The sequence below is a fragment of the Gobio gobio genome, assembly GCF_949357685.1.
Source record: "Gobio gobio genome assembly, chromosome: 13".
Lineage (NCBI taxonomy): Eukaryota > Metazoa > Chordata > Actinopteri > Cypriniformes > Gobionidae > Gobio > Gobio gobio.
In genome coordinates this window covers 9896686-9920551 of record NC_137106.1, presented here as the reverse complement: position 1 = coordinate 9920551, position 23866 = coordinate 9896686, and the positions used below count along the sequence as shown (strand labels likewise).

At 40.2% G+C, this 23866-nt stretch overlaps 1 protein-coding gene across 15 annotated transcripts in view; it reads right to left on the bottom strand.

Annotated features, from left to right (window-relative positions):
* smoc1 (SPARC related modular calcium binding 1) overlaps positions 1-23866 on the bottom strand; it is a 103035-nt gene that overhangs the window by 65096 nt on the left and 14073 nt on the right. For all 15 annotated transcript variants that reach the window (XM_079833888.1, XM_079833885.1, XM_079833882.1 and 12 more), the window contains exons 2-4: positions 10752-10917; positions 7723-7803; positions 198-310 (exon numbers count right to left, since the gene is read on the bottom strand). In XM_079833888.1, coding sequence (XP_079690014.1) covers positions 198-310; positions 7723-7803; positions 10752-10917 — 360 coding nt within the window. The remainder of the gene's footprint in view (positions 1-197; positions 311-7722; positions 7804-10751; positions 10918-23866) is intronic.

Below are 23866 nucleotides of genomic sequence, written 5' to 3'. Positions count from 1 at the left end.
GTGAAATGGAGGCTGCGAGTGTATAAATGAGATTTAATGTACACTTTCCGTTCCAATTCCCTACGCGGTCGTGCTGATGAGAAACACAGGGAAGTGCAATTTTTGTGGAATCCTATCAAGGCTGGCTAATCTGTCCACTTTGGTTTAGGATTTGTCGATGTCAGAAGCAACATATTAAGTGCAGCGGCCTGACGGACCTGGGCGAATGTTCCGTCGTCATTGCATTCTGGGACAAAAATGGATTCCTGTGGCCTCTTGGCTTGTTCCAGAGCCTGAAACCTCTCAGTCCGACATTTCGTCTGGCCCGCTTCTGCAATACAGAAACAATATGCATAATTACACACTTGATGTACAATTATTTAGTTACACTTTTAGTACATTTATTGCCACAATGGGTTTGATTCTTGAATTCATTATAAGTTGCTTTGGAAAATATTATCTAGGAAATTAATAAATTGAATAATACATTAGGCAAGTTACTGAGTAATAGGGGGAAAAATACCCATAAGACACATACACACTCCCGCACTTTTCCCCATACGTTTTGACCAGTGTACGCCCATGACTTTTCCATGATTACTGGACAGGGATTTAAAAAAAATAGAAATTTCACTGACAAAGAGCAATTATATTTTAGAGCTAAGTAACTAGAAAAATGTATATTCCTGATAGAAATTTCCATGTCATTTCCATGATCTTTTATGATATTACTCATTTTCATGAGTTCCAGGCCTGGAAATCACCATTTAAAATTGCTTGATGTTTCCATGACCATGGAAATACATTAAAAAACAATATATATAATGTTTGTAATTATTTTATGCCCATGCTTTATTTGATCAAAAATACAGAATAAAACTGTAATATTTTGAAATATTATTGCAATTTAAAACAATGGTTTTCTATTGTAATATACTTTAAAATATAATTTATTTCAGTGATGCAAAGATGAATTTTCATCAACATTATTCCAGTCTTCAGTGTCACATGATCGTTCAGAAATCATTTCAATATGCTGATTTGATACTCAGTTATTATCATGTTGGAAACAATTGTGCTGCTTAATATTTTGTTATAACCTCTAATACTTTTTCCAGGATTCTTTGATGAAATAAAAAGTTTTAAAAGAAGAACGGCATTTATTTAAAATATAAAAATTTTGTAACAATATACACTACCGTTCAAATGTTTGGGGTCAGTCATTTTCTTTCTTTCTTTTTTTGAAAGAAATGAATACTTTTATTCAGCAAGGATGTGTTAAATTGATAAGTGACCGTAGATATTTATATTGTTAGAAAAGATTTCTATTGAAGTAATGATAATGAAAATTCAGCTTTGCATCACAGAAATAAATCATATTTTAAGTATAATAAAATAGAAAACCATTATTTTGAATTGTAATAATATTTCACCATATTACAAATAAATGCAGGCTTGGTGAGCATAAGAGACTTCTTTCAAAAACATTAAAAACACTAATGTTTCCAAACTTGATGGTATATTTTGGAAATTTGACTCACAAGGAGCAATTCTATTTTAATCCTGAGCAACTACAAAAATATATATTCACGATAAAAGAATTTTAATGCCATTTCCATGACCTATTAAGATTGTTCATGAGTTTTCCTGGTTTAAAAATCCCATTTTTTAAATTGCTGGGTATTTCCATAACCATGGAAAACCTGAAAACAATTAACAAGTGGATTTCTGAAGATAGGATTATTGGAAAAGCCATCTCATTAAACAACCATCTAAAGAAATCTCATCACTTGCGGTAAGAAATGCATCATGAAGATTCTTAATCTTGAAACTTCATCTAAGCAAGGAAAATATGAGGTTTTGAAATGGCAAAGCTGAGTGTCGTGTTCCAACATGTAGGCACTTTGTATGAATTCAGAGAGTATTTAGTCTTCCCAGTCAAATAAACAACACTTACAAGTTGGACCTCAGTGCTGGACTGCACCCAAGAAGTGGGGAGGCTAAAAACCACGTGATACCGGCAGATCATTTTCACACTTTTTATCTATTTAATCTATTCGCAGTTCAGTCCTAAAATGCTTGCATTATACTAACGTGAAGATATGAACTCGGACAGATGCAAGTTTAGCAAGCACACAAAGACAAATTGCAAATCTGCCCTACGCATGCCTGAGAGCAGATGCTCTTAAATCATCCCTGATGCAGAAACGAGAAACACCTGTTGTATCTGTGAAGTCTGTGACCGATCGACTGGAAGAGACAGGTGGGCTGCAGTCAGTCAGCCCCCGACAACACTAGAGTTAATTATACTGACACACAGAACAACCAAACCTCAAAACATCAGTTCTTAAGCTGACCTTTTTAGTGTTTTTCTTATTGCACAACATTCAGAAACTAGCCTTAATTATATATATATGAACAAAGACAGCCATTTACCCATATAAATGTACGTGTATTTACTGTCTTTGTTCATCTGGGGCCCTAATAATCCTAACTTTTTTATTTTCAATTTCCTATTTCAATTTACAAAAGAGATTTTTTGTTTGTATATGAACTTTACGCTGAGTAATAACAGCACTTTAACCAAAGTTTCTTTTTAGCTGTATGCAACCTGGAATATCTAAAGAGAGTTTGTTAATAGACACCAATTCGTGTTTTGCCTAAAAACAGTGATGACAGCGATCAGTCCTGGCTCCTTTAACTGACAGTTTAACACAGTCCAGTCTAAGAAACTGACCGTGACCTAAAGCCAATCAATCTGCCTATCAGTATGTGAACACGGCCTGCAAAAACTTATATGCATACCAGTGGACATACGCGTTCCCTTGGTAGTTTGCTCTAATGCTCCGGGGACTGTATGTTCTCTCTAGACTGACACGCACACAGATGTGTTCATTTGAGATCAGGCACCTTTTTGGTGCCAACACAAGAAAGACAAAAGTGCATCCCAATTTGAAAAAATACTGAGGAATGTGAGGCCAAAGCAGTTTTAAACATATTAAGCCTTTAAAATGTAAAGGTGTAACATACATCGATCAGGCATGACATTATGACTAATATTGTGTTGGTCCCTCTTTTGCTGCCAAAACACACTGCCAAAACACAGACTCCACTAGACCCCTGAAGGTGTGCTGTGGTATCTGGCACCAAGATGTTAGCAGCAGATCCTTTAATTCCTGTAAGTTGCGAGGTGTGGCCTCCATGGATCGGACTTGTTTGTTCTGCACATCCCACAGATGCTCGATTGGATTGAGATCTGGGGACTTTGGAGGCCAAGTCAACACCTCAAACTCGTTGTTGTGCTCCTCAAACCATACCTGAAACAGTTTTGCTTTGTGGCAGGCGCATTATCTGATGCACTGTGTATTCTGACACCTTTCTATCAGAACCAGCATTAATTCCTTGAGCAGTTTGAGCTGCAGTAGCTCGTCTGTTTGATCCTTCACGCCTTCACTCCCCACGTGCATCAATGAGCCTTGGCCGCCCATGACCCTGTCGACCATTCACTACTGTTCCTTCCTTGGACCACTTTTGATAGAGACTGACCACTGCAGACCGGGAACACCCCACAAGAGCTGCAGTTTTGGAGATGCTCTGACCCAGTCGTCTAGCCATCACAAATTGGCCCTTGTCAAACTCGCTCAAATCCTTACGCTTGCCCATTTTTCCTGCTTCTAACACTTCAACTTTGAAGACAAAATGTTCACTTGCTGCCTAATATATCCCACCCACTAACAGGTAACGCGATGAAGAGATGGTCAGTGTTATTCGTAATGTTATGCTTGATCAGTATGAGCAATCTCATGAGTAGTGATGGGTGATTTCGAAACACTGCTTCATGAAGCTTCGAAAGTGTCTATGGTTTTAACCTAATCTCTGATCAGTTTTATACAGTTGTAGACGTTTTCATAAGGCATTAGTAAAATGAAAAGGAATTATTGTAGTTAGTCTCTTATTGGCCAGTTTAACTAAGCCATCCATGGAACAAATAAAACAAGTCCTGAAACTTGATAAAAGAACACATACAGTATTATACAGACACCTGGTATTTAATTTAATTATTAAATGATTAGTTAATTGCATTTATTGCATTGAGTTTACTTCCAATAAAGCATCTGCAATGTGTTTGTAAAAGGTGTTATGCATGTTTGGCCTGAGTTTTTGTTGCATTTCCACTGTTCTGACCAGCAGGGGTCACAGCGTGTTGTGTTTCGAATGCTTCGAAACAGTGAATCATTTTGCAAATTGATTTAAAGCTTTCTAAAGCTTAGTTTCTCTCATCACTACACATGCGTAGGAGTGCGATGTGGCTCTTTAGGATATATAGAGCCATATCACACTTGTGTGATATTACATTTATACATCAGTTCGACGGCACAAGTGTGCAAATAAAGAAGAAACAACAACGGGGTGATTTAAAAAACCCTCTTGTGTCATGTGTGGGACTACTTCCCTCCTGTTTAACAGTTGAGCCCATGTCTCCGTTACTAATTCGAAAATGTAATTCAAGAACTAGTAACGAAGGAACGGTGAGTTGCTTCATTAAAGTTGAAAGCTATTATGTAAAAGTATTATGTAAAATCCTTTAAATGTAAAGTAGAGTATTATGAGAGATCGAATGAGTAAGTGCGATTACCTGCATCTGATTCCTCCTTCATTCTTCAGATCAATCTTATATTCATAATACGCTGAGGAATATCTTTGTCATAGTATCGTTTCAACGGTTATGGGGATTTCGAGGTGTTGTTGAAAGTAAAAATAATGTCCTTGTTTACAACCTTTTTTCAGTCCCTTTCAATATAAAAGTCTTTGCTACTGACTCTTCTTGTCGCCATCTAATGGCGTAACACTGTAACCTGCACTGAAGTCAAAATCTAGCCTGACAAGCCAGACCCACATCAAGATGTTGGGTCTAGGAACACACCATTGGCAGGGCTCAATCCGAGGGGCGAGATAAACGGTTGTCTTTCAAATTCTCTCTGCACGCAATAGGATAGCGCTACAACCAACCTGGGACCCGTTCTTCGTACCTCGCTAACTCAGTTAGCTGGATTTAATTGTTGACGATTTGACATGATCTCGGATTGTTTGGTTCTTCGAAGCTCATCCTGGACTTGCTGTCATAGTTACAGGTCCGTAAGCTTAAACCTGCTCATGAGCAGGCTTATTTCATGTAAACAGGATTAGATTGCAACTTGAGGTGATACTTAAAATCTGTCCCAGCCACTGCGAATTTATTACAAGAGTGCATTTCTGAACCAGGGGCAATAATAATCATTTTAAATAATAATATAAAAATGTTATATTGTATATGTATATGAGAATGTATAATGTTGTGTATAATACTATAGACACAGCCACTTGATTGAGCGATTTATTTGTGATGGAATAATTACTTTATATAATTTTATTTTTATTGGTTTACACACATGTTGTACAGTTAATCTGAGCCGTGCATTAAGTGATCACGGATATTATGGGAGTGGCTTGATGCAGCGCAAGAGAGGATAATTTGATCTTGACCCATAAGAAACTTAAATACTGTCACTTTACAAATCTGCTTCAAATTTAATTAAAAATTAAATTACAACATTGACATAAAAATGTAAAGGGTGTACAAATACTGTATAAAATCGTATATTTTTTTGTAAGTGTAATTTGTCAAGTTTTTTGGCAGGTGGCTTTTTAATTATATGATGTCATTACGTTGCTGTCTTGACGCCAGCCAATCGCTGCATTGCTGATCGTGGTTTCGAGTATCGATGCATCTGCCCTCTTCAGGGAACACAAGAACGCGCTGTGATCTTAGATCATTTAATCCAGATATTTTAATCCAATCCGCAAATTCGTTTGAAGAACCAAATTAGCCAGAGATCAGTTATCAAAGATCTGGGATCTGTCAAATCATCTTAGATGTATTAAGCGAGGTACGAAGAACGGGCCCCAGAACACTATCAGTGGTGAAAACAATCACAAGTGGGTTGTGGCTGAGTCCCATGCGTTTTCCCACCAGCGGAGCTAGTTGATAGATTAAACTTTTGCAATATCCGGTCTGCAAAACTCAGAACACATCTTCCTTTTTTAAGAATGACTTCAGTGACGTAACATTCTTTGTTAGCAGGGAAGTAGCAGGGATTTCCCGCGGAACCGTTACAACTCTGCCGTCATTATGTTAAGCCCGCCCACCGACTCTATACACGCTGTGATTGGCCTGACTAGAGTTTGGTTTCTCAAGCTCGCAAGTCTACGGAGAGTTGCTAGACGACCCTGACTGCAAATTACATCTGCTGCCGCTAGGGTGCGATTTCTAGGCTAGTCAAAATCTCCATCACTAACACACAGACCTTTTCTCAATACCAAATACTATTATTAAATACTACTAGCCTGACGTTGTCATACTCAATTCTTGTCAGAATAAGAGTCTGATACTGCTCCATTGGGCTGATTATGGGGCGTGTTTCAACCGTACCAGGAAAGACCTCAATTGGATAGACCTACAACCAATCAGAGCAACGGAGCGACGCACACCGTTAGTTGTCAAATGTCAACAGAACTCGACTGCACACAATATTGCCAAGTCTGCGCTTTTTCGGGTTGAAGCGACCCCAATTATGTGATATTTAGACCCAGGAATGTGAATTTTAGCAGACAACCCTGCCAAAAAAACAAATTGTTTACCCCCAAACGCCATTTTTTTCCGGAGAACCCCCCCGGGAAGCTATTGGGCTAGTTTTGAGAAGCAATTGGGCAGGTTTTGCTGTGAAAACTTGGCAACCCTGTCTGCACACACGCTGGAAGAAGTAGAAGAAGAAGCTGAGTGCAAACGATGTTTGCCAGTGTTGTAAAAAAGAATTTAAGGATACACAGAGTACTTACCAACACGATCATCATTTCTGAGATAAATAGTGAAGGTGAATGCATATACCAACAAGTTCTCCGTTTAGGATTAGAACAAATTCAACCCAAGCGCTCTTTGGTGACGTGGATGATTATGTTACTGTTGATCATCTGTCCATCATCATATAAAGCCCGCCCTGACAATTTCATTGGTCCGAACAGCTCCTGTTTGGGCATAGTTGCTCCACAACGGATCAAGTCCAGACCGAACTACCCGACCTCAAATGTTGTGGGCGGGGCTAAGTTCGGCTGGCATCCAGGCTAAAATACTACTATTATTTATATAAAATATAAATTATTGAACAATACTATTTAATAAACAAACATAAAAGTTGCTAAGAAATTCAGTCAAAAGTACAAAGGCAGCGCTCTGATACAGAATCAAAGTTATATAAAAAATATAAAGTTATGAAACTTTGCTCTCAGCCAAAACTATTTGCTCTGGAACAAATATTAGATTAATGAGACCAAAGATTGCCCGTTAGATATCCCCAAAACGAATTATATCATTTGTAACCACTATGGAAACATCAGTGCCAGCAGCAAATTCCAGAAGAACTGGCCGAGGTAAGGCTGTTCTCGGCGGGTACATGAGTGTTGAAACGGCCGGTGATGGCCTGGAGCTCACGTCTCCAAAAACATTGAAGCAAATTTTCAGATTGGGGCTATCTTAATAAATAAACCTCATATGTGAAGTTTAAACAACTACAGTCTAGCCTAAAAACTACATTCCATGACACAACAAAAGTACTTTTTGTAAAATTATAGTGGGTTTGCTCTTTGGTCATGACACAAACGTGATACAAACGGTGAAGCATTCCATATATATAGGTTTTTAACTCATACCTTTCACACCTGTCAGCTCTTTGACCTCTGAAACCAGTGTGGGCGCAGGAAGAGGTTGATCAATCCTCACCCTGTTTTTATCTGAAATGTCAATATTAACAAAAGAAGAAAAACACATTTACATATTTATGAATTAACACAATTACTCAAGGAACAGTCTAGCTTACTGTCATGTATGTTTAGTTTAGTTCTGGCTTCATGTTTTTGAATTTTGGCTTTTATTTTGTTATATGCTTTTAATTTGAAGTTCCTGTTGCCTGTGTTCATTATTTCCTATCTTTCACGTTCCTGTTTCCTTTATTACTAGTTTTCTGCACTGCGTTCGAATATGCCAACTTCTCTATTAGTGTGCCAAAAGAGTAGTATTCATAAAACATAAAACCGGGGCTGCATCCGAAATAGCATACTTCCCTACTGTATAGTAGGCGAAAAACTGTCTGTGACAAGAGTAGTATGTCTGAATTCACAGTACTCATAAAAGTGTAAACAAAACTAACCGGATGACCTGCTTCTTTTGAAGCGATGTAACTGACACTGGTAGGTAATTTGATAAAGACAACATGGAGAATGTAGTACATCCAGGTTATATCACTATTACACATTCATACAAGATAGAAGACGTCACGTCGGAACGTCACTTGCGTATTGGGATCTAAATATGTTGGTGACATTCTGACGTGACGTCAAAAGTGATCGACTGAAAGCGAACATACTTTTTAAGCAGTCGTGAAGTAATTACTTACAGTATTCAAAATAAGTACCTACTCAAGAGAGTATGCGATTTTGGACGCAGCCTGGGTTGTGCAATTTTTGATGGACACTTTACTATCCCATGAGGCCACAGGATAGGAGTCGTGAATCGCAGATAAGCAACACAACTGATGCCTTGGGTCACATGACAATGCCAACATGGCAGACTTATCCGTCCAGTTTAAATTTATATGGCTAAACACATTCATACTATAGAGATTGTTTGAAGACATCATTTGGTACCTACTCAGTCAGTATGGGACTCAGGTTTTGTTGTGAAAATGACACTTGATCTAGAACCTTTATACAGTCCGTGCCATTGGACTTCAGGATAGGAGATTAACTAAAACTGATCTCCCAAAACTTACTGCCAGATTCTGGAAGATGGATTCTTCAAACAGTGGTACAAGAGGATGTGGTGCTGGTCCTTCAAGAGTCACTCTCAACCTATCTGTCTATAAAGCCTAGAAAAACAGCTTGTGATTCTTCTTAAGTGGGAGTCATTTTTTAGAATTCTTTACCTAATTTAAGTCTCTGAGATCCTGACACCTTGCACTTCTGGAGACTCCATGTAGGTTGAAGTTCGGTAAAATAGTGGCGCTGGAGACTAAAGGGTTCCTGATGGTTTCACACTTAATTCTTCACCTTAATTCTTAATTCCTTTGCAGTTAACATGTGACTTTTCTTCGCCTCAAGTTTTTGTCTGACCCTGCTGACCCAATGAGCATTTCACTGTCCAATGGTCACGCTTTAACTGCAATGTCTAGTATTGCATTAGTATTGCATCCTTCTCATGGGCATTTCATAATTGTTGACTTTTCGGTCTGAGTTAAACCTCTTTTTTTGGCTCATTTTATGAGCATGCCTAATAGTTGACCTATTGGTAAGTCCCGCCCCTCGAACACAGACGAGACAATAGCAGTTTAGTATCAGTTGCGCTGGGACCGGATCTCTGACATCTTTAGGTTTCAGCGCCATAGAGAAACATTGGAAAATCCGAAGCTCTCATCAGTTTGATGGTGTTTATGCTACAAAAATGCTAAAATGTCGCGCCTGAGGTACTGTAACACTGATTCCAGCTGTCCTGAGAGGATTTTCTGGTTGTCATCCTCTCATTAAGTTACGATTAAAGTCCCTGCTAACATACAAATCGAAATAACTAACTGTTCTCACGTCATGTGACGGTGTAGGTCAAAAACACGAAGGTCTACATTTGAGTGCCTCTCCATATTAAGTAAATTGATTTAATTTTAGATATGTTTAAGGTCTACATTATCTGTCTTACTAAGGAGGACTCCTATTTTGATGGGTATTATAGTCTATGGGTAGTGAAAGGGAAAGCTTGCACGCAGTTTATCGGTAAGCTCTGTGTATCGGTAATTCATAAGCTCTGTGCATATGTTTGTTTACTGTTAGTTGTATGAGTGTTTTTGTGTAATTTGCTGTGTATGTTAATGTAATATGCAATGGAGAGAGAGAGTTCGTGAATGAGACGTTAATGCGCACTTGTTCAGTTCTTACAATGATTTTTTGGAGTGAAAAGAACATAATAATAATCATTCGGAAGGGGTATAAGCTACATTCTGTGTCCAAAAACATCTTGGGATAAGGTTTTCAAACTGAGAGCTGTCATTGTAAGATATAGCAACTCCGTTTGTTTGTCCAAGTTAGCACCAGTAACTAAGGGGGGCGGGGCTTACCGATAGGTAAATTCTGCACACCTGAATATAAGATGTTTTTCATTTCCAGCCTTTATGAACAATTATATACCACGTATTAATGATTAAACACAACATGAATAGTAGTTATTAAGATTAATGTGGTTTGGAATTGGTAAAATGTTCCTGAAAAAAAAAAAAATCTGAGCAGAAAATCAACGTGCCTAATAATTCTGCACGCACTGTACATGTCAATTAACTCTAATGAGAGTATTAGTAGACTGATTGTTTAATATCTGCCGATGCTTTATTTTGATGCTCCCCAGCAGAGATTCTACTGACTATAATTCAGTTTGCATAGTGTTGGCCCATCTGGTACATGTGGATTCCACCCATACCAGATGTGGGCCGGATCTGGGCCGACATTATGTTGCTGTCTGGGCTACTAACACTCCAATGACAGTTAGTAGACATGTAGGTGCAACGTTACTTATAGTCAAAAGAATGTGTTAAATGGAACATCAAAAATAAAGTGAAACTGAAATGATACAGTGCATGCAATTCAAGATGCCTCAATGGTTTTCAGAAATGATCACACAAAAGTTTCTGACGTCCACTGACCTTTGCATCGGCCCCTGTGGGCGAGGGTGAGCGTGCGGTCCTTGCATTTCGCCCTCTCCAGTTCACAGTTGGTATCATAACTGCGTCCGTCTGACCCACACACAGGCTTGCCGTGATTCCTGGAGCACGCAGGGGAACATGGGCTCTCTCTGTCTCCTATAAGCCACTGCACACACATATGTGAAGTTTATTTAAATAGAGCAGTGAGAGCATGACAGTATAATAAGCCATGAAGCACTTGACTGAATACCCTGACTAGACTCTAATGATTGAGCAATAAATTAACCAGAGCTGCTGAGCTTTAAAACAGCTCAATGAGTTTCACAGGTTTTAGTAGCAGGAACTCTCAAGATCATTTGGTGAAATTGCCATGAATCATGAATCTGAAAATCAGCTCAGCTGAAATATCACATAGCCTTATATAGATTCCTGTTGAGTTATCAGAATTATCCATCCATCCATCCATCCATCCATCCATCCATCCATACATACATGTTTTTCTGGTTATTTGCCCATTTGTAACATCCATCCATCCATCCACTCATCCATACACCCACCCAAACACCCACCCATCCACCCATCCATCCATACAAAACCAACCATCCCCACCCATCCATCCATCTATCCACTCATCCATCTTTTTCTGGCTATTGGTCCTTCCATCCATCCACACACCCATCCATCCATCCACCCACCCAATCACCCATTCATCCATCCACCCACCCATCCATCCATCCATCCATCCATCCATCCATCCATCTATCCATCTTTTTCTGGTTATTGGTCCATATGAAACTTCCATCCATCCATACACCCACCCACCCATCCATCTATCCATCCATCCATCCATCCATCCATCCATCCATCCATACACCCATCCAACCGTCCATCTATCCACGCACCCAACCACCCATCCATACACCCACCCATCCATCCATCCATCCATACACCCACCCATCCATCCATCCATCCATCCATCCATCCATCCATCCATCCATCCATCCATCCATCCATCCATCCATCCATCCATCCATCCATCCATCCATCCATCCATCCATCCATCCATTCAGTTGTCTCACATGCCTGTCTAATTGTTAATAGATTTGAATAATTACAGATGTAAATGGAAATAAATTTCATTTAAAAAGACCATTCCATTGCTAGCCTACACAGTACTAAAGAAATATTTACATTTTCAGATTTTTTTCATTTTCAATTTCCATAGACTGATTTTTTCGAGTCAACACGGCACTCCATTCATTCGGCACTACAAGTTCAACTCAATTTACTTCCAAAATGTGATGTATTTACAGGCGGCACAGACTTAATTTTACTTTTAGTAACTGATTAGATAAAAAGGTCAAGTGTTCCATACCAGAATGGAGGCATTTTTATTTGCCTGGAATAATGTGCACTCATTAATCATGAACAATAAGACCATGAAAGTGCATTTAAAAAGTAAAATAATTTCTGATGTCATATTGACTTTATTCAAATAAACTTTGATGAAAAAGATATTTTCTTCTCACTCTCATTAGAAAAAAAATTCATATTCCCTCTAAACCACTGTCTTTACTGAGTAATAGCCATCAATTGAATATTCTTTTCTTTTAACTGCATATTCTGAATATTCTTTTCTTTATAATGTAACAGGCCACCTCAAATATACAACATCATTCTTGAATTTCCACAATTTCATATTCCCCCAACCTCTGAGAGCGACAGAAGAGTCAGAACAGTTTAGAGGTAGAGAGAAAGAAAAGCCAGCTCAACTCAGTGTAGCTATATGCTGGCCAGTTACCTAGTACAAGTCAAATTTGCTATAGATTGTGCTTTAGCCACTGGACCATCATGCAGTGCGGCTTCTGACAGTGGCAGTGGTCTCACAGCACAGCAGGTACACAAAACTGGAGAACGTCTACTGGAAAATGGGTAGCTTTTGCCAGAAACACAGGGCACATTTTCCATTTTAACCAGACCCATCTGACTAAGCAGAGCTGACCGTTTCTGATCACACACACACATACATACAGTACTCCACAAACAACAAAAGGTTGCTTCAGAATATCTTGAGTTGAGCAATTAAGCAAATTATGTCACTAATAATATGCTTGAGATGGAACGAATCAATCCGATGACAGACAGACCAGACTTTTTTTTTTAGCTAAGAGTATAACATTATTAAATCTGGCTCCTTGTATTGTACTAAATGGTGCTTATATATTAAGACTATATTAGTTTTAGTATAATATATTCGTTTTTATATGTAATACGTTCAGAAGTTTCATGTGTCCATATCACACAGTATACTTTTTAAATCTCACTTGGGTAAATAATCCAGAACAGCCACATTAAAAGTAAATGCCTAAGCAAATCTTTAGTGTTGTTTAAGACGGGCCAAAATATTCCTGGTGAAAGCTGCCCGCTCTAAGTAGTGCTATAAATGCTGCATCCAAAGCAAGCTGCTTTAAAGGTGATTTAGAACTGAGTGCATGTCCAGATGGTGAGTTGCCTATTTGTCAATTTTCTATGAAGGAAAAAGAAAGCAACAGACAAAGCTACCATAGACAAACAGTTGTAGTCTCTCCCAGAACATTTGGATTACCATATGCATCTTGACTACATGAATATTGCAGTAATGTGTTCTGATTACATTTATTATGACAGAAGTTGTAACATAATACTCAGCTGTACGACCTAAAGTGCCCTTTTTTATAGTCTAAGATACTGTCATCAATTTTCACACTCATGTTTTTGCAAACCAGCATGAATTTCTTTTGTCTGTGAAACAAAAAATAAGATATTTTACAGAATGTAAAAACGACATGAAAACCACTAAGGTAGTTGACAGAACTTGTTAGAACAAATTAAAAGTTTTACTTTAAAATTAATATTTCAATTTCTATTAAAATTTAATATATATTTAACATTTTTGTTGAGCTCTAAAGAAGTACACTTATTTTGATGTTTTGACTAATATACTAAAGCACATGTAAAGTACATGATCATAATGTTACTGTAGTGTGCAATATACATTTAAAGTTAATATATGTTGAATTGCAACTTCATTACAAATGCGAAATTACTAATATATTTAAAGACATGACATAAATATATAAATTTCTTTTCAACTATTGCAATTAACGTGCAATTAAGTGTCCAAAGGTTATCTCTCACACACACACACACACACACACACACACACACACACACACACACACACACACACACACACACACACACACACACACACACACACACACACACACACACACACACACACACACACACACACACACACACACACACACACACACACACACACACACACACACACACACACACAATGACAAGTAAACATAAGAAGGGCTTTGAGAAGTTAACAACATACACAATCGATATGGAACAGAGGGCAAATGTATGCATCGCCTCGTACTGAAAGCATACTGATATATGACTAAGTCTGTGAAAATGTGTTTATTTGTCAAAAATGAGCTTAAGTATAACAGAATTTTAACTGTATAACTGGAAGTGAAATGAATCACACACATTTTGTCAGTTTGTGTGGGCAGGAGTTTAGTTAAGCATAGAACTCAGAAAAACACAGAAGCCTACACAACATAAACATCTTCTGCCATTCTCACATTTAACAATGTATAATTTCCCTAGAAAGTATTTCAGGGCACTTAAAGGGTTAGTTCGCCAAAAAAGGAAAATTCTGTCATTAATTACTCAACCTCATGTTGTTCCAAACCCGTAAGACTTTCGTAAAAACAAAGCACTTGAATCGCTTCATAAAATTGAGGTTAAACCACTGGAGTCACATGGATTACTTTAATAATGTCTATTTTTGGGAGGCATGAAAGTGGTAGTTGCGTAGCTGTCAATGGAGAGACAGAAAGCTCAGATTTCATTAAATATATATCTTCATTTGTGTTCTGAAGATGAGCGAAAGTCTTACGGGTCTGGAATTACATGAGGGTTAGGAATTAATGACAGAATTGTAATTTTTGTTTGAACTATCCCTTTGGTCCCTATCATACGAGACGATGGCGCAACCAGATGACATGTTACGCAAGTGTTTTTTTGCTAGTTTCAGCCCGACGCAGTTATCATTTTCACGTTCAGCGCCACGTTGTTTAAATAGAAAATGCACTCACGTCCATCTGTTCGCCCAAGGGCGTGCTGATCTGAAAGCGAGGTGTGTTCAGGCGCATTGTTGGTGTGTTGCTATTTTTTGTGTTATTTAAAGGGCGCGTTAGTAATATAAGCCTATAGGCGGGTGTGCTGTAAAAAAAATACTTTAAAAGTAAGTTACCTGGTTGCCTTCAAATTTTGAGTTCATTGAAATAAAAAATTTGAGTTAATACAATGAACGTTTTTGAGAATCGACATCACCCTTTTTTCAAATATTATTAAAAGATTTTGTAAGCTGTGTTTTATTTGTAATAATGCAGTGAAACATGCCAAATTGTGCTATTTTCATGATTTATTACAACATTTTTTTTTAAACTTATGTGGTTCAGATACAATAATATTTTGAGTTTCTATTTATTAAACAAATTTCCTTCATTGTATTAACTCAAATTTAAAATTTCAATTAACTCAAAATTTTAAGGCAACCAGGTTACTTATTTTTTAAGTTAAACCAACAAAACATTTTTACAGTGTGTGTCTATATGTGTGCATACACTCTGCTTATTACACACACAGGGACACGCAGCAGCACACAAAAAAAATTCTGGAGAAGAGTTCAGTCTTTCCTCTTGTAAATTCCTCCATGTAAATAGTGAATCCACCATGGTGCAAGCGCAACTGGCTTCTAAAGGGAATGGGAGATGAGGCTCTGATTGGTTTATAGCACGTTACGCCCAAAACACACCCATGACTCATTAAGACATTTACATTTACATTTAGTCATTTAGCAGACGCTTTTATCCAAAGCGACTTACAAATGAGAGCAAAAGAAGCAACTAGAACAGTCAAGGGCAACAGTATGCAAGTGCTGTAGCAAGTCTCAGTTAATCTAGCTCAGAACACACAGGACAGGTTTTTTTTATTTTATTTTTTTATAAATTAGACAGACAGAAAATTAATAGAATGATAAGTGCTATTCTTGATTTGTCAGGTGCTGCTGGAAGAGATTGTTTTTTGAAAATGGCTACAGACTTGGCCGCACGAATTGAGATAGGCAGGTCATTCCACCAGGTAGGAACGGCCCAGGAAAAGGTTCGTGAGAGTGATTTCATGCCTCTCTGGTATGGCACCAGGGCCGTTCACTAGCAGAACGTAAGTTCCTGGAGGGTGTGTAAGTCTGAACGAGCGAGTTTAGGTATATTGGTGCAGAGCCAGTGGTTGCTTTGAAGGCAAGCACCAGTGCCTTGAATTTGATGCGAGCAGCTATTGGCAGCCAGTGCAGACTGATGAAGAGAGGCGTGACGTGCGCTCTCTTCGGCTCATTAAAGACCACCCTCGCCGCTGCATTCTGGATCAGTTGCAAGGGTTTGATAGTGCATGCCGGAAGGCCCGCTAGAAGAGCATTACAGTAGTCCAGTCTGGAGAGAACAAGAGCTTGGACCAGGAGTTGTGTGGCCTGCTCTGATAGGAAGGGTCTAATCTTCCTAATGTTGAATAATGCAAATCTACAGGATCGGGTTGTTGCAGTGATGTGGTCAGTGAATTTTAGCTGATCATCAATCACAACTCCAAGGTTCCTGGCTGTCCTGGACGGAGTTATGGTTGATGAACCTAGCTGAATGGAGAGATTGTGGTGAAGTGCTGGGTTGGCAGAGACAACAAGAAGTTCTGTCTTTGCAAGGTTGAGTTGAAGGTGATGTTCCTTCATCCAGGCAGAAATGTCTGTTAGGCAGGCAGCGATACGAACACCAACCGATGGATCATCTGGTTGAAATGAGAAGTAGAGTTGAGTGTCGTCGGCATAGCAGTGATAGGAAAAGCCATGTTTCTGAATGACCGATCCCAGTGATGACATGTAGATGGAGAAGAGAAGTGGTCCAAGCACTGAGCCCAGGGGAACTCCAGTAGCTAGATGATGTGACTTAGACACTTCACCTCTCCATGACACCCTGAAGGACCTACCTAAGAGGTAAGACTTGAACCACTGGAGAGCAGTTCCTGAGATGCCCATCTTCATGAGAGTTGACAGGAGGATCTGGTGGTTAACTGTGTCAAAAGCAGCAGACAAATCCAGTAAGATAAGTACTGTGGATTTGGAAGCCGCTCTTGCCTGTCTGAGTGCCTCCGTAACCGAGAGCAGGGCAGTCTCAGTTGAATGGCCGCTTTTGAAGCCGGATTGGTTGATGTCCAGGAGGTTGTTCTGTTCAAGAAACGTAGACAGCTGGTTAAACACCACTCGCTCAAGTGTCTTTGCAATGAAAGGAAGAAGGGATACCGGTCTGTAGTTTTCTAAAAGTGCTGGGTTTAGAGAGGGTTTCTTAAGCAGTGGGGTTACCCGAGCCTGCTTAAGACACTAGGTACAACCCTTTTGGACCATGCGCCTGGTGCGCAGAATGTGTTTTTCCATTGTTAAACTAGCAAAAGTGAATTCGGACACTTTCTATGTGTACCTGCGCCATGCATTTCAGACCATTAAAATAGGGACCTTTAAGTCACACACTTACAAACGCATTGCATTAGATAACAAAATATCAAACCGAAAGGCATCTACAAACAACTGATGCTAAAACTTCTCTAACAACTAGTGTTTTTGCAGTTACTTTTTAAAAAAGTGGTCACAAGGCACTTTAAGTGGATGTATGAAGTCAATTCCCTCAAGTTCACACAAGTGTCAAAGTAGAGGGACCAAACATATTCTACTAATACACAACTGCCCAAATACCTGAGCAGTTTTGTCCGTTTTACCATTTATAACCTAACATATATGTATTTATTATACAGACCTGCAAACTCACAAGTGGGGAAAAAGGTGACATGCTTCCAAATTAAAACGCTGTATGGGGGTCAGAGGGCATCCTCCCCAATATACATTTTTTGTGATTTTAACATGTAAAAGAAGCAGTCTGGTGCAATCTGACAAGAAAATAAAGGGGAAAGGCAACATTTGCTTCATGTAAAAAAGAAAGAAAGAAAAGATTTGATTAGTGATTCGATTAAATTCCATTAAACTTAAATTTGCACGATGGATCTGCGACAGGGGGTTTCACACTGCATGACTTTACTCGGCGTCTGCGACAACTCTGTCTGGTCCGCAAACTACAGTTCACAACCAAACACACAAGAGAAGTGATAAGGAAATAACACAAGATCACAAATACATGAGACCGGAGGTCTCGCACGAGACTGGAATTGTTATTAAAAATGATAGCCTGCAAGAATCTTGCGATCCAAATTGTCTGTTAGCTGAATTGCAGCAAAAAGGAGATGAAAAAAAAGATTATGGAGGAGGAAATGGTCGTGGAGATGCGGGGAGCAAGGATTGTGTTCAGCAAAGAGAGTTGGAGGTAAATAAATCATTTTGCAATGTGCGGCTGGTCGAGCAAATGATTGTGCTTTATTTCTGTCTATAACTCCTCCCTGAACTTCCCGCTGCCCTGTATCTTGCTCTCTCATTGGCTGTAGTTCATCGCCGATGACATTTCCAGTCAGAACACATTTCACACAGCAGATTCACATTTCATTCTTTCAGATCGCAGCTTTGACATTTCACACTGCGTGATTGTCACTCGCGTGAACAAGCACCGATTTGCCTCCGATTTTTGGGCATTTGTCGCAATGTCACAAAACCTGTCGGCAAGTGAAAACCGGCCATAAATTGTGCTGTGTGAACTCTGCATAAGTACATTTTTCTAACTGACTAATGAGTTAGGACATAGAATGATGTTTCTGAGGGAAATATGACGTCATATGACATTGATTAAAATTATTGACGTCATTTCGTGGTTGAAACACAGATTGAGCGATTACATGTTACGGATTTCAGTAAGTTGAATGAACATTAGAAGAAAGAGACAGTTCATGTTATTTTCATGTTGTAAAGCGCTTACTTGAATGCTTGCTTGAACTGAGGCGCTACAGTCACATTTGAGCAACTAGTTTGTATCTCTTTTGTACATTTATTTATTTATTAATAATGTATTTATTTGTGGAATATGTGCCTATATACCTTTTGGGTCCGCTGTATGTACTTCATTATTGCATTGCAAAGGTTTCTCAATACAGCGAAATATCTGTTCAGTAGTCAGCAATCCATAAATCCCACAAGTTCTCTGACACTGCTAAACTCATGTGTATATCATTAAAAACAATCCTCTTGTTGTTTAAACAATTTGTCAAACAATTTTTTCGAATTTAACATGATCAACAAAAATGTTCTTGTTTTTCAGTTTGCGGTTTATGACTAATGTTTCTTCTTAGCACTCTATTTTGAGAACAAGGATACTCTTAACTTTTGCCTGGGCTGCTCACAATAAAGTGAAGATTTCTGGACGAGCTGGAGACACCAGAGAAATCTCATTGCACAGATGGATTTTTATTCTTGGCAGGCATTCTCTGTGTGTGTGTGTGTGTGTGTGTGTGTGTGTGTGTGTGTGTGTGGTTTTCACAAGGAGTGCCAGAGCTACTCTCTATAACGTGTGAAGCACTCATTACATTTAGGAAGAATAACAACAAAAAGCTGACTTCTGATTGGCAACTAATTAGCGGGCCAAGCTGGCATCCCTCAAAAAGGTACAAAAAATAAGTGAGAATTCTGTTTCAAATCAGAATTCAATTTCAACCAATATTTTGTTGATTTTCAACGTATAAGGTTACATTTAAACATGCAATGACCAATGTTTATGTAATAATAGTGGAGAAAAATCACTTAAACAAAGCTACACTCTGCTGGGTTAAAAACGGAATGGACTAATTTAAAATGGACTAACCCAGCAATTGGGTTGTTTTAAGCAAATATTTAACCCAACTGCTGGATTAAAACGACCCATTCACTGGGTTAAAACAACCCAATTGCTGGGTTAAAACAACCCATTCACTGGGTTAAAACAACCCAATTGCTGGGTTAGTCCATTTTCAACCAAACTTGGGTTGTTTTTAATCCAGCATTTTTTAGAGTGTATTAACTTTTAGTGCACACATGCAAATTTGAAAGCAGAGTGTGAGAAAATGGTTATGCAAACTTCCCTCCTAAAACAGCTTTGCATTATTCAGTAACCACTGTCAGTTTTCATACGTCCAAGATCTAAAATCATAATCCCTTTTCTCTGATCATTAGACTAATTAAATCCAGGCTAACGGGAAATCTGCTTCCTGAACATCCTACTTTGTCAGCCAAGAATACGACTTGGCTAAGAAACAGACATGAATCTTCTGGTGAATATCACTGACTGATCCCCCCCCCCCCCCCCCCCCCCCAAAAAAAAAAAAAACAGGAAGGAACAGGCGATTAAATATTGGATTTTTGAAGACTGAGGTGTTACTTATTGGACTAAAAACCTGTACACAGAATCTCTTAGAATACACTTTGCATTTAAAAGGATGTACCGTTACTTCATCCTCTACAGTTAAAGACCTGGGTGTTATATTTGACAGAAACTTAAAAAACTAAAATCATATTTCATATCTTACAAAATATTGAATAAGAAATATCACTATGCTATCTGTTTCAGAAAATTGAATTCATGCATTCATGACCTCTACACTAGATTACTGTAATGCATTACTAGCTGGTTGTCCTGTATCCTCAATAAACAAGTTACTATTAGTCCAAAATGCAGCTGTTACCAGGTCAAGAAAATATGATCATATAACACCAATTTGATCATCTCTACACTGTTTACCTATTAAGTTCCGTATCAATTATAAAGTATTGCTACTGATATAAGGCCCTAAACGGTTTAGCTCCTGTGTATTTAACTGATCTTCTAACGCCCTACAATCAGGGCTTAGATAATATTCGGGGCTCAGACTCATGGATGGGCAGGGAGTTCTTTCTCAGAACGGAACAATACCACCAATCCAAACTGTATGCTACTTGTCAATCATCTTTGACGATAGTGGTCCTGACAGAAAATATGATATCTTAAAAAAAACATTACATGTTTGCTACCAATTTTTATAAAAAGTTCAAAGTTCTGAACGCCCTTGACACAGTGCCCTCAACTATCAATCAAATTCATTGAGTTCCAATTGAATTCCACTCTCTAGGTCTGTTCTTGGAGCAACAAGGCTAGATCTGGTTCTTGGTTAATCCCAGTCCATGATTTGGGGTGTCTAGTCTTGATCTGAGTTCTAGGGCTTCTGGTTCCCTTTCGAGGGAACTTCACACTGCGTCCACTAGGGAAAGCTCTGGGAACGCCCACAGCGTGATAGCGTTTGATGCACGTATGTCAACTCAGCCAATGGCGAGAGTGAACGTCACGGGCGGGTGACGTCACGTCCAGGAAAGGATAAATATACATCCGGTCCGATCGCACTTCAGCTTTTCTGCCTCAGCTAAGCGATCTGTGTGAAAACTGTCTCTGTCTATTTATTGTTGTCCGTCAAAAGCACAATAAGTCTCAGTTTAAAAATGGCGAACACATCCGTATTCAAACAGTGTACTCCTCCGTGTCCCTGTTTCCTTACGGGTGGAGATACACATGATTTGTGTGTGATGTGTGTGGGAGAGGAGCATGCTCTATCAGCCTTCGAGGGGGCTGATTGTGAGCATTGTGAGAAGCTGCCGCTTCGCATGCTCCGCTCCCGCCTGTCACTCTTCGAGAAGGGTGATCAGGATCGTGTTCCCTCTGGTTCTGGACCCGCTGTTGCCGAGGCACAGCGGAGAAGGACATCATGGGGATCGCAGATGGATTTCTCGGCGGGGTTTGAGACGGGCGCAAGCTCTCTTTCTCTGCCTTCACCCGAGAGATCTGTCACTCAATCTCTGGTGTCGGAAGCCGCGCCGCGGCTTTTTCCGCCCAGAGTGAGAGCCCGTCGCTTCAACACTCCAGCTCTGAGGAGGTGGATGCGATGAGCGTCGGATTGGGGGAAGATGATTCGCCATCTCTTTCCCCAGCACAGGAAGAGCTGGTGGAGGTGATTACTCGCGCTGTGGCGAAGTTAAATATTGATTAGCCAGCCGAGAAACAAGGCGCTCGTCCTAAAAGCAAATTAGACGAGCACTTTTTGTCATCAAATGTGTCACCTTCACCATGGGGTCTTCCTTTCTTTCCTGATTTACACAGCGAGCTGTGTAGATCATGGAAGAAACCATATTCATCACGTCTCTTCAGCCCTCAAGTTAAAACATATAGTTATATAAGGGGGCTGAAGGAATATGGTTATGGGGCGATGCCTAAAGTAGATCAGACACTTGCTAGTTATCTGTCCCCTGCTTCAGCATCGTCCATGAAGGCCCCCACGCTCCCCACTAAGCCATTAAAAACAACATCAGGGCTGGTGGGGAAAGCGTACATGGCAGCAGGGCAGGCTGGTGCGTGTTTGCATACAATGAGTATTTTGCAAGCGTACCAGGCTGAACTGCTGGGGGATTCGGATGGCGGTGAAATGGTGAGCCCTGAGGCAGTTCGCGAATTGCGTCGGGCCACAGATTTATCTCTGAGAGCCACCAAGGAGACCGCTAGAGCAATTCGGCAGTCTATGGCAGCCTTGGTGGCGACAGAGAGACATCTGTGGCTCAATTTGTCTGACATTAAAGACATAGACAGGGCTTTTCTCCTTGATGCGCCAGTTGAACCTGCTGGTTTGTTAGGCGACGCTGTAAATATAGTCGACGACAGATTTCAGGAGAATAAGAAACAAGCGGAGGCATTTAAAAAAAATCTTCCGCACCGCCACCAACCCTCTGGGGCTGCTGGGCGTGAGCAGCCCCAACCGTCTAGCTCTTCATACAGGCAGCAGCAAAAAGAGAGTGTCGCATCTCGTGCTCCACCTCAGAGATACGGTGGGCCAGGTCGGCACTCTCAGCCGAAGCCTTCTAAGCCGAAGACCGACCTGAGGGATAGTGCTGCAGGCGCAGAAGGCTTCAGGCCAAAAGATGTCCTGACCCCAGCAGCGTCAGGTCTCCGAGGGCGCCCCCCCGCGCGGTGGATTGGTGTTCACCTCAGTATACGGCGCCCACTCCACTTCGTTGCCCTCAGGGGACCGTTCTGCCAACCCCGCCACCCTTGGTGCTTCGCGGCGCAGCGGTTTCCAGCGAGCTCGTGACTCGGCGTCCACAGGACAAGGTGTCACACTCGCAGCCTCCAAGGAGGTTAGAAACGCAGCTAGATCGGTTAGGTGCTGCCAGTATGCTTCAGGCCACCGAGATGGTTGCAGTGGAAATATCAGAGACCAGCCTCGAGAGGCTGGTTCCCTAAGTAGATTTTCTGGCAGAATGGAAACGTCTACCAAATATATCGCTATGGGTCCTGCAGACGGTAGAAAAGGGGTACAGAATTCAGTTTGGGTTCCACCCACCTCGATTCAACGGAGTGCTGTTAACATCAGTACACCCTGAGCAGGCTCTGATAATGGAACAGGAAGTGGAAACCTTGTTAAAAAAGAGGCTATAGAACAGGTCCCTGTACAGAACAGAGGGTCGGGTTTTTACAGCCGGTACTTCTTAGTTCCAAAAAAGGATTGAGGGTTGCGTCCTATATTAGATCTTCGTCGTCTGAATTGTACAGTCAGAAAATTAAAATTCAAGATGCTGACGCTAAGTCAGATTGTGACCCAAATCAGATCCGAGGATTGGTTTGTCACAATAGATCTGAAGGACGCATACCTCCATGTCTCCATCCTTCCACAACACAGGAAGTTCCTGAGGTTCGCTTTCGGGGACAAAGCGTACCAGTATTGGTTTCTTCCATTTGGTCTAGGTCTTTCACCCTGCACGTTCACGAAATGCATAGATGCAGCTCTGGCCCCGCTCAGGCTGCAGGGCATACGCATTCTGAACTATATAGACGACTGGCTGATCCTGGCACAGTCACAGGAGATGGCGGTTCGGCATCGAGATGTCGTCCTCGCTCATATTCAATAGTTGAGGTTGAGGCTGAACGCGAAGAAGAGTGTGCTTTCTCCAGTACAGAGGACCAGTTTGGTTTGGGATTCCGTAGCAATACGGGCAGTGCTTTCACCCACACGCATTGCTGCGA